General features: G+C 42.3%; 1 protein-coding gene across 2 annotated transcripts; it reads right to left on the bottom strand.

The window, feature by feature from the left end:
* Positions 1-1,159: 1,159 nt before the first annotated feature.
* On the bottom strand, positions 1,160-11,635 carry ccnt2b (cyclin T2b). Of its 2 annotated transcripts, XM_027168574.2 has the most exons (9): positions 11,439-11,635; positions 10,042-10,123; positions 9,813-9,941; positions 8,792-8,852; positions 8,236-8,298; positions 8,009-8,054; positions 4,233-4,396; positions 3,575-3,645; positions 1,160-3,419 (listed from the first exon to the last, which is right to left on the bottom strand). In XM_027168574.2, exons 1-9 carry the CDS (start codon positions 11,594-11,596, stop codon positions 2,514-2,516), a joined length of 1,680 nt encoding a protein of 559 aa, XP_027024375.1. In that variant the 5' UTR covers positions 11,597-11,635; the 3' UTR covers positions 1,160-2,513. The 2 variants fall into 2 exon arrangements, 1 of the variants encoding a protein (XP_027024375.1); XR_003444060.2 differs by lacking the exons at positions 1,160-3,419; positions 3,575-3,645 and having other exon boundaries at positions 4,259-4,396; positions 7,688-8,054.
* Positions 11,636-11,916: the final 281 nt, after the last annotated feature.

Genomic DNA, 11,916 nt, shown 5'->3' with positions numbered 1-11,916 from the left:
CTGCTGGAACATCATCGTTTCTATAGTAACGTTAAAAATTTAGGCACCCGAAGAATAAGTGGAGGAGAAAAAGGTTGGATTATTCACCCAAACACGTCGTCACCAACGATATTCGGCCCAAAGTCAACAATTTCGATGTCTAATCATGGTTATGAATGGAAGTACATATGCAGTATTATACATCTGGTCCATCTTACCACTTGTAACATGAGCCTATGGAGCTGAAATAAAAAGGTGGCTTTGCGCAGGATGCGATTTGAAGCATTACCTCACCACATCCTCTTGCTGCCAGACGGCATACAACAGAACTAGAACATGTTCGTTTATACAGAAGTTTCAGACGTACGATCTGGTTTTTTTTTTTCAGGTTAGTGCCGAGAGGAAAGTGGAGCATCTGCCTTCGTTTGCTGAGCTTGTGTACGTGAGCGTGCACCTGCTCGATCGAGGGGTTCGGCCGCTGTGTTCCGAGTACAATGCCATGACAATCTCCATAAATCAGCGCTCGGCCTCTTGGGGAATGAAGTCTCTCAAATGGTTCTGCTTGGTTTTCAAGTGTCCCTTCAGCCCACATTCTTAAACATCAGCAGCTGCAGCAAATACACAACTCAACATCGCCACCTAGTGGCAGAACATATGGGTTTGTCCTGCAAGGTTGCATAATTTTACACCAGAAAGAATCAAGAGTTGTCAAATGAAATGGGTGATATTAGAAAATGTCAGAGAGAGAGATTAACTGCAATAATTTTGCTCACCAAACACACAAGATGCAGTTACGCGATAAACTCTGATCTGGTCATTCATCTTTTCAAACGCAATATTTCTATATTGTGTATTTCATATCTAGAACATGACAGATTACCATAGAACTGGTACACAAGTACAGATTTTTTGTTTCCAAATTATCACCAGACACAGAGAACTCGCCAAATGTGCACAGAGATGAGTTTGGTGTACAAGTCCATCATGGGAAAGCATGATCTCAACCCCACCCCACCTTTCCCACTGCAAAATTACTAAACGCAAGGAATTCTTACCGTTCCTTTAAGTCAGCTTGAGGTGACGTTTTTCCCCCAGTCATATTTCTTCCTATTTCTACCTTGGATCAAGCTGTTCTCTAATCTTTTAGCACAGATCGTGAACAAATAAAACAAAAGTGACATTTTGTTTCTCAGGGTGGTTTATTAGATTAAATCATCCAACATTACCAGACTTTAACTCAAATTCCAGGCTCTTACAGAGAACTGTGGCATTCTAAAGAGAACAACAAAAGCACTTCACAGCCAAGGAAAAAAACCCTCAATTTTCTTAAGAGATCTCAAAATAGAGGTGTGACACTGAGGCACTGAGCTACTGGATCCTTCAGAAATCTGAGGACTAGCGTTTTTTTTTTTTTTGTTTTTTTTTTTTAAGAGTACATCATATGGATCCTGTATCGCAGTATTAAAAGAGAAACATTAGTACATCATCTTCATTTCACATGTAACACAGTCCTCATAGATTGGGATGGTTTCCACACAGTAGGACACAGAACCCCTCAGTGTTTCGGTGAGCTGGCTGAGGAAGCCATAAGGAAGAATTATCTGAGGTTATGCCTTGCCTTGGCAAATTAATATAATTTCTACAGTCTGTTAAAATTCAGCCTTCTGCGACCCTCTATGATGATTGAAAAGACAAGATTTATAGGAGGGTGTGATTTTGCAGAGAATTTACTAAAATGATCTGGGTTGCCGTGCCTACCTGACTGACCTGAACAGCTCGCTCGTGGCTTCCACGGTTCAGTTTAAAGGGCTAATGAGGTAGGAGGGCAGGGGAACGCCAACAAGCCAAGGGAAAGCCTCTTACAACAGTAAGGCGATGGAACGATGTGGACAGATGCCATCACACCATCGCTAGAGGTAAAAGCGGGAGATTTGAGAGGCTCGGAGTTCAATAAAACCGTAATTGCTGCTTTTTAACAATCCCAAATGGATATGTTCACGGATGTCACGTTACACACTGAAGCATCTCCAAACCTGAGCTTTGTGAGAATTACAGACATAGCATTAAAAAGAGGGAGGGGGGGGGAGGAAAGGGGTTATCTGCACCTCCCATTAGCAGTCAAGGTCTTCAAAATTCATCCCTTTCATTATAAAAAGAAAATAAAATCAAGTATATTGTACAAACATAGACATGTTGCGACTTTCCTTAAGTCACACAATCCATTGTCCTTCCATCACTGCAGCCAGGATAAAAACATTATAACAGTATTCCTTTTCACATAGTAATCTTTAAAACTGTGGATACACTGACATACAACAACTATTTCCTTTTTTCCTCTTTTTTTCCCCTCTCATTGGAACATCAATAGTTAAATTAAGAGGTGAATATGAAAATAATGGACCGACTGCCCTAAAATAAAAGTACTTTAAACAAAAAAAAGAAAGAAAAAGGAAAAAAAGAAGAAAAAAAGAAAAGAAAGAAAGAAAAAAAAAAAACACTTTTTTGCAGTTTTTAATAATCTGATTGCGTGCACTTTAGTAGTTCATGTTGTGTGCATGGAGCAGCGAGTCAAGCATATTGAACGTGTCTGCATAGTCCACGTGCTGGCCATTGAGTAACGCAGGACCCGCACCATCAGTGCTCTGCCCCTCCCCTGGCCTCCTGTCAATCTTCCCCAGCTGGGCGTGGCTGGCTGGAGGCAAGGGGGCGGAGCTGGTGTGGCTCTTAGAGGAGCGATGGGCTTTGTGATGGCTGCTGTGTGCATGAGCGTGTGTGTGCGAGTGTGAGTGTGTGGTGTCGTGTTTTGAAGCTCGGTGTTTTTCCCGACCCGAGCGAGGGCTGTGTCTGCTCTTACCACCACTCTCGGACATTTTGATTTTCATCTTTAGCTCCTCCTGACTCGCTGCGCCGTTTTCTGTGGAAGAGGAGGAGGATGAAGGGTGACGGCGTTTCAGTGAGCTACTCTTCATCTCCCGTTCCTGTCCGGGCTGACTGTATTTAACCCGTGCCAATGAGGAAGATGATGATGATCCTGATGACGACGCCGATGACATCAGCACCGCCGATAAAGACGAAGACGACGCCAGCGCTGCGGTTTCAGGCAGCAGGTGGCCGTGTTTGCGGCGCTGCAGCAGCTCGGCCGCTTGTTTCTCCCTGTATTTTTCCAGACTCAGTTTATTGGTGGCCGCCTGCTGCGGCTTGCTGCTGATCGGTACTCCCTGTAAGCTTGAGTGGGCATCAGCCTGGACGTAGGAGGAGCTCGGGTTGGCTAAGCCGTTCATGCTGTCTGACGGGAACAAAGATGAGGAATCTTGATACAAGGCCCCTATGTAATCGGTTTTACTGTCAACCAGCAGGCTATCCTGGCTGGAGGACGGAGACTGAAAGGAGCTCTCCACCGACTGGCACTCCGTTTTGGACCTTTTGGCGGCTTGAGTGGCCTTAAAATAAATAAACAAGTAAATAAATTAATACATTTCAAGGCGAAATTCAAATTCAAAATGTATGTCTTGCTCCAAAGAGCTGTAAGGACTAAATACACTAGACTGAGATTAGGGGTTTAAAAAAAAAAAAAAAAAAAAAAGTGCTCACATACCCTCCAGTTTCTGATCCTTTTCAGCCTGCTGGGTGTCTTCTCCAAAATCTGTAGGAACTCGTGCGTTAACTCTAAACAAGGAATGAAAACAGAAGGAAAGGTCATTTAGATCAGTAGTGCTTGAGTAGGTTTTAGTATGAATACCGAAGGCTCCTGTATTTTAGATAGACAATAATATGGGCAGACCAGGAGCTGCTCACGGTTCAACATGGAGAGAAAAACAGTAGACCAACTTTAAGTTCAACGTGTGATGTGATGAGAAACCGAGAGTCACAGCTGAAATACTGGCCAATGACTTGCTGACTGTTTTGTCGAGTGAGGAAGATTAGAAGCTTCATTAGGAGCAGATGAACATCATTTACCCCTTGGATCAGTATTAATGCCCTGAACTAGCAAACCCACACCACATGGGGTAGGCACTTAAAGCACGAGTCTTAGCAGCACACAGGAGCTTCATAATGCTATTTATGATCCTGTGTGCTGCTTGAACTTGGGTATCACGGTTCTTTTTCCATCACCGGGACACATTTGCCAAAAGGACCACCACTAAGCACTAATAATCTTGGTACCTGATAAGACGCATGTGCACCAAATAAACTGTCAGCCGAGTATAAAAAAATGCTCCTGGAGATGTATTCGAAAAACAAAGTGTACTCACGGTCTAGTAGCTGCAGGGTGACTGTGGGATCCAAATACTCCCACCAGTGTTTACCGTCTGACGAGATGGGAATCTCCCAGTTGGACCACTTGCAGGCCAGATGGATACACACACACGCCACCACTGTGGGTCTGTACTGCAGGCAGAACGTGGTCAGGTGTAGACTGTAAGAGAAACGAAAGAAAAGAAAAACAGGAGTCTCGCTTATTGTGGAGCTTCCGTCGGTGCTTAAATAAATCAGTGTGTGCAGGGGGATGATGTTAATTATAATTGGTCTCGGCTGTAGTTCTGAGACTGACGAGGATCTTGCTAGAGTCAGAGGTTGGGAGACCACAGTGCGTAAGCGCACGTGGCCACAGGGGCTTTCGGAGAGACATGAATAACTGCTGCATAGGATGCTAGTAAAAGCACAAACAGTAAGTGAACTGCAAACATTTTCAGAATGATGATAATAAAATAAATAAAAAAGAGAACAAAGCAATGACATTAATAAAACGATTCTACAGAATGATACGAAACTGTTATGGGAACATATGACGACACATTATGGCTGCACGTCATGGATTCTTACACAGGTTTTTACGCCTCAACGTGGAACACAGAAGGTGCCGTAATGCTGACAGGGTCTACAATTTAATACAAACGTAAATGTTTACCCATTGCCGTGAAATCCCAAGAATAATACTGATGCAACTAATTACAAAAAGGAGCAAATGTTCAAAGCTGAATGGAGTCAACGTACCAGAAGAGCTCAGTATAAAATCCAACCCAAACCCAACGGCCAAAAAGAACACGAAGCATGGTGGTGCTACAGTCCAGCTACAGGGACTGAGAACAAACTGAGCCTGGCAGTGTGCTTACTAGTATTAAACATGGAGGGGTGTAAAACCAGGAATATGCTAAAAGGAACATAAATCTTTTAATCTAATTGAGAATTTCTGGCAAGACTTGATCACTGGTCTCCATCCAGTCAGACTCAGCTGGAGCAATTTTGGCAAGAAGAATAGCGGGAAAATGCTAGAACCCAGATGTGTGAAAGGTCACATCCCTCATGACCTGCGACTGTAATGGCATCCGAAGATGTTTGGAACAGATACAGGCCCAGACCCACCTGCACGACCCGCGTCTTGCTTGCTTCCTTCTTTTTTTTAATGTATATTTTCATGTTCAGGGGTTAGATCAAATCCTATTAAAGTCAGTTTTGAGTACAGATTTTAAGCTCAAAATGTGAAAAAGAGGTTCAACAGAAAAGTTTTTGCCATGATGATACCACAGCCGTCGTATGCCTCTTTTCCCCCGGAAAGAACCGGGTGCTGGTTCAGAGCTAGCGCTACTTCTGGTTCAAAGTTGGTTCCACTGGCAAACCTTCCAAGAACCGGTTTGCCTTTCCACCGGCTAGAGAGCCATCACAGCGCCAAGTGTGACGTCACTGTATACGTTTCACGTGTCCCAGCAACGTTAGCGCAGCAGCGGCAAACACGAACACAACAATTGCAGATGTTGCTTTACTGTTAATGCTCATGGCTTTGTGAACATACATTGGCATCCAAACGCGGCGAATAAAATGTGTACGTGCAGCTCCATGTAATCTGTATAAACGGAGGTTGTAATCGATAAAGTACATAACATTATTTTATCGTTAACACAGAAAAAACGTTAGCCTTAGCATGTAGCTACCTACTATCATGTGTGCTGATAATGTATCATATCGCGGTAAAGTAAAAGTGTATTAAACATTAGTAAACTTAAGGTACATTATCAAATGCGCTAACAGTAGCCCCGCCCACAGCTCCTGATGCAAGCGGTTCTTAAATCTAGACCAGCAACATTTTGGTGCTACTTAAGAACCACTTTTCCTGGTTCGGAGCCGGTGCTTTGGCGGTCGAAACAGAAAGAACTGGTTCTAAATTAGGCTCTGGCTCCGAACCAGCACTCAAACTTGAATACTTACACAGGAAACTGCAGTTAAAAATGAACAAGCGAAACTATTATTAGAATCTGTGTAAAGTGTTTGTGCACTGCTGAGAACTCTTTATTCCTGCTGATTAGCGTTACTGCTTGGCAGCTAAGCTCCTCGAACTAATAGACTGGACAATTTGTACAGTGTGTACTCCTTAATGCGTCGTTTCAATCCTGCTTGTAGAGCTCACTAGTGTAGAATCGCATTTTCATTTTCGGGATAAACAATAGCTGATAATTAATACAATCCGTGTCAAAGCTGTCTTTGTAAGAAGATAATTAGTCGGTGACTCCCACTATATGCAGCACGTCGAGTTCCAACTGAGCAAAACTGCTGTCTGATCAATTTACAACGTGCATTTGATCGATTGGTGCGTTAAATGAAACGACGTGTTCTATAATTAAAACGCATCTAAACAAGTCGTCATGGTGAAGGCGTTTAGAGTTAAATGATAATCCAGATTGTCAGTGTGGGGACACCGGTGAACTATGCAATCATTAATAAAGTAAAAACCCAAATGACTGGTACAGTAAAGTGAGTTAAGGTTAAGGGAACGCAACAGAGGAACAAAGAAGAATTAAAATCATCCAGAAAATAGACACGGCAATAAAAACAACTCGTAGCTTCACAAACAAACCTCTAAGCACATCTTTAAAACCATCTGGGCCGTAGATCATTTATTGTTCCTTAAGGTCTTCTTCTGACGTTCCATGATCGGGTAAAATACACACTCCGTTCTTACTGAAAGCGGAGCATTCACGACTGTATTTATCACCTGATCCATCCATCACACTGCTTCACTATTTCTGTATTCATTCATTCTTGCAAAATCATCATGAGATCTTTCTCCTCCAAACACAAAGTCATTGTTTGATCATTTGGGTTGTACAAACAGAGCAATTTAAATTTTATGGTTTACTTCCATCAGGCTAAAAAAATATTACGTTGACTCCTGAGACTTTTTTCTCCACTGAACCATGGCCTTATCATCAAGAGTACGTCGATACTGAAATACTGATTTTTCCGCTTGCCAAGATCCTGGTCTTGCAGCGGGCACGCACCTTACTGTGAAGAACTCCATGATCTCTGATGTGCTATGAACAACATGTCATGTAAATATTATGTTCACTGGCCAATTAACAGGATTATTGCTTCCTGTGCATCCTTAAAGCAAAGAAAAATGGTAAGAGATTATTTCCAAAAATCTCACTAAGAACAGAAAAATCAAAAAATTAATAAAAAAAGGGGGGGGGGCGCTAAAAACTAAAATGATTAGCCTTAGCAAGCACAATAATGTGTTATTCTGATAAAATATAAATATATACACACAGTTAAACCGCCATGTTAGCTAAAAATAAATTATACGTATAATTTTATCTATATTTTGAATAACAAAACAAAAAAAAAGGTTCCGTTCCTTTTTTTTTTTTTTTTTTAAAGATCAACAAATTTTATTTTGACAAGAAAATAAAGAACTGCGAGTTGATTTACTTACCAGCACGGCCTCTAAGTTTACCCCTGTGCAACCCTGAGCTGATATTCAGGCTACCAATTGAGTCATTAGACCTACTGCACTCTGAATCAAGCAACAGTCACGAGCACCTCTACACCTCGCACTGTGCCGTTCAGCCTCCTGCGCCAACACTAAGCCCTTGTACAGTACACCGCACCGCGCCGGGCCTCGAGGGGCCACCGACAGGTGTGCCACCCCATGCCGTGGCACGAGAAGGGGCGTCGGCTACAGGGAGGAGAAGCGGGCAGAACGGGAAGCTATAGGGTGCCATGGTAGTGCAACAAATACGGTCAGGGTAACAACCTGTTGGTAGCCATGAAATAGGAGGTCTGGGCCAAATCCTTGCTCGCTATATGAACAGAGACAGAGAGAAACATTAGACATGAGAGCTACAGTCAGGACAAATGTACAGCTGTAGCTATATGTTTAACCTGTAGTGTGTTACATGTAAATCATATCCAGGACAATATAAACAGTTTACACAAAAAAAAAGAAAACTGGAATGTTTTGAGTAAGCTGGAAGAGTCTACCTCGCACTAGCTGGGAACATCTCACCACATCTGTGTGTGGATGATCTATAGTAATCTCAAAGCCTGCAACGAAAGATAGTTAGACTCATCAGGGAGAGATCAAGAAAAATCAAGCATGAGCAAGAACTGAAGGTTATGGTCTGTATCCAGAAACAGAATATTAACCTCAGTTTTGTTCCATGTGAACGGTCACAGAGCACCATGTGTGTGGAATTAATGTGCTAGAGGTTACTGGTTAAAGAAACAAATTACAATTCAAATGTGTAGAAACTGCAGGGTCGATGAGATATTTACACTTATGGCATTTAGCAGACACTCTTATCCAGGGGTGACTTACGGTTTATTTGAATATGTACAACTGAGCAATTGAGGGTTAAGGGCCTTGGTCAGGGGCCCAGCAGTAGCAGCTTGGTGGACCCGAGATTCAAACTTATGACCTTCTGCTCAGTTGTTCAACACTTTAACCACTAGGCTACCACATCCCCATATGATGACCAAGTGACCCTTACAAGCAGGCAGTGTGCTCATACTCGCTCACACACACACACACACTTACCAAGTGTTTGCAGCACGATGGTTTCTAGAAGCACCAGTTCTTGTGCTTGTTGGAGGTATGTCTGTGGACCAACCAGATTTATAAGTCACACACTACATCCATGTGAACTGTGTGAAAAATAAATGAATCCAATGATGAGCGACTAATGAAAGAAACTCTACTCTATCCGACTCCAACACCATGTTGAACTGACTGGCTCAGTCGAGCAAGACAAAAGTAAAGACAACGAATTCTACATACTGGATGAAAGCAGATACAAGCTTTTGTCGTGGCTTTACAAGGTCCTTTACACAGTGATTTAAACCAAAAGCCTTCAGGTGAAATGTCTCACCAGTTCTCATTAGAATTTTCATTATATTTTAATTAAGATTTCAATCGACATTATATACACATCTACCTTATATTAAACAACGATACTTATCGCTGGGGTTTTCCAACTTGTTTTTGTCAAACAAGCTTAATATGCTTCAACGAAGTATCAACGAACTTCTCAAGGTACTCCAACGAGCGGTCAGGATGGCCTTAACCTCAATTCCAGATCCGTGTACTTCAGAAAAGGTTAATAGACCTAGGCTGCCAACACCGTTACTAATACTACGTAGGCCGCTCAAAGCTTGGACAAAGTTAACAAACGCACACACACCAAGTCAATCACAAATACACTTCAAGCACATATTTACCCTTATCCGAGCTATTTATCTGCAATAACAAGCAGGATTTCATCATTGTTACTAATTACCGAATAAAACACTGCAGGCTACACTCTGCTGTTGGGTTTTGCCGAGTCATTTACCGTGTGAATGCACAGTGACTCAGCTTGTACCAAGAGGCTTAAAGGAAAAGTTGCTGAAAGTTCATCTACCGAGTAGAGGACACTTTTCGTAATTCATTTCGGTAATCGACTAATCCCTCAATTAAACCCAATTCAATAGTCATGCAAGTGGTAACATCATTTATGCACTGCATCAGCTCTGATGTTGCCCCTTTGTGTTTTATTGGAAAAGAAAATCCTGACACTCACATTGCTATTAGTGTCCAGTGGAGGTTCTTGTGGATTAAGACAGGCGTGTGCCACTTTAATGACGTGTTCAAGTTTCCGGGGTTGCTCTTCCACTTTAGCAGCTAAAAATAGAGTGGTGGGAGAGATGATCTGCGACAGAGAACAGCGTGTTAGGCGTGCGATTCAAGCTTATCTTTAAATACCTGCAAAGTTCAGAGTTAATCAGCCGGGCAACAAGCGGGGTACTCACGTTTCGATGGAACTTCGTGAAGGAGTTTAGCATATAAAATCGGTGCATATAGACGATGGCAGTGTTGATTGTAAGCTGGGAGCTGAGGAGGAAACGCTAAGGAAAAAAGCACCAACACCAGGTGTAACACTAAATATGACAAACGGCTTATTCATGCCACAAATACGCCATTTTACTATGAGTTTGTAATTCAATCATCAGTACTGTTGCTTCAATGTATATTAATATAACATACATTCAATCATCAGTACTGTTGCTTCAATGTATATCAATATAACTATCCCAGTGCTGGATTTCTCTATTAACTAGTCATGTGTTTTCTTTTTGGCCATACAACAAAAAAAGAAATATCTATTTAGCTTGTCATGTAAGTAGATATAATACTAATATTATACTAACAACCTAGATACAGACAAAACAAACAGTCTATAACACGTTTGTGTCTCTATACTTTAGTACCACACTAATTAATACTGAGATATTCTTTATCACTTGGCTTGAGACCGCTCATTTACGTTCAAACCCAAAGGGGAAACTTTGTACTTTGGCCGTAAAACAGTCTGTGAACATGTATTTATTTATACTTCCACAAAAAGAATTAGCAGCACTGCTAGCTAGTTTAGCTAGCAGTGCTAAATGTTAATGCTATGTTGCTAGCTAGCTAGAGAATTATGTCACCTGCTAAACTAGCTCGCAATCAAACTATATTTGGACATTATATCGGTTCGTGTGTTAATGCGGGTTATAAAATGCTACTAGCAAGTTATTGACTTTTACGCGGTCGTGCTGCATTATATTTCCCAACCGTTTTCACAATGTTAGCATTTAGCTCGTACTAGCATGCAGTCCACCAATAGGGACTAGGCTAGCGTGTCAAGTAATGAGCCGTACGCCACCGAGTCGACTCTTAAGTGAACGGAGAGAATCGACTCGGATCCTCGAACGTAAAACAAAGGCAATGTTACATCTTATTTACTCGTCAATGTGAATAAACGTGCCAAAGCGTTAAAATAAAGGTTAGCAAGATAAATAGTAGGCCTCCAATGCAGGGATGTAGCAATGCACGCGCAGATTAAGTAGAGTCGATTCCTCACGATGAATCGAGTCAGAGGAGCCGACTCACTTAAAAGATCCGGGGGATTTTACTAGAACAAACTTGGGGGGGGGGGTACGGCGTCGCACGAGCTAGCTTAGCTTCAACACTTCCTTCCCTCCGTTTGTATCCCACCGTACAGTTCGTCTGACACGTTAAAAGCGTTCACACAATAACACAGAGATAAACATTACACCGCAGATTAGCAGTCTTCGTGTTTTCAGGGTAAAATAATCGCACGTGAGGAGAAAACAACGCTAACGAGTCACAGCTCGGCCCTGTTAGCTTCCAGCTCTAAGGATACACGTTAAGCCGCTGCCCCATGTCCTGGATCAGGTTGGCAGCTTGCTGGCGGTATGATAACTCCCGGTCTGGCTCGATTCCGCAGCGGCGAGACGGCGTATTTTCGATTTGTTCCCGGGTGAAGAGCCATTTCGTGGAGCCTCGCAGCACCGTCGCCATGTTCGTCCCGACGCCGCTCGCCTCCTTCCGGTGACGACATTACCACATCCGGAGATTTCCGCGTTAGTTATTGTCACCGCCACCTATCGGTCGGGGATAAAACAGAAACCATCGAGAGAAAATTTCTTTTAAACACAAGGATTTAGTTCATAATAAACACCTCTTTATGGATTCAAGTGACAAAACAATCAATAATGACCCATAATATATAAATATATATAAATCACTATATGAATCACACCTAGGTAAATTTAGCATGTTGGATTCTTTCATTCGTCTGCCTTCGGTAAAGCTTAGCATCAGTTATAACGCTAAAGCAA

This window comes from Tachysurus fulvidraco, chromosome 1, assembly GCF_022655615.1.
Source record: "Tachysurus fulvidraco isolate hzauxx_2018 chromosome 1, HZAU_PFXX_2.0, whole genome shotgun sequence".
NCBI classification, from domain to species: Eukaryota; Metazoa; Chordata; class Actinopteri; order Siluriformes; family Bagridae; genus Tachysurus; species Tachysurus fulvidraco.
The sequence above is the reverse complement of the archived record's forward strand: the minus strand, read 5'-3'. Positions and strand labels throughout refer to the sequence as shown.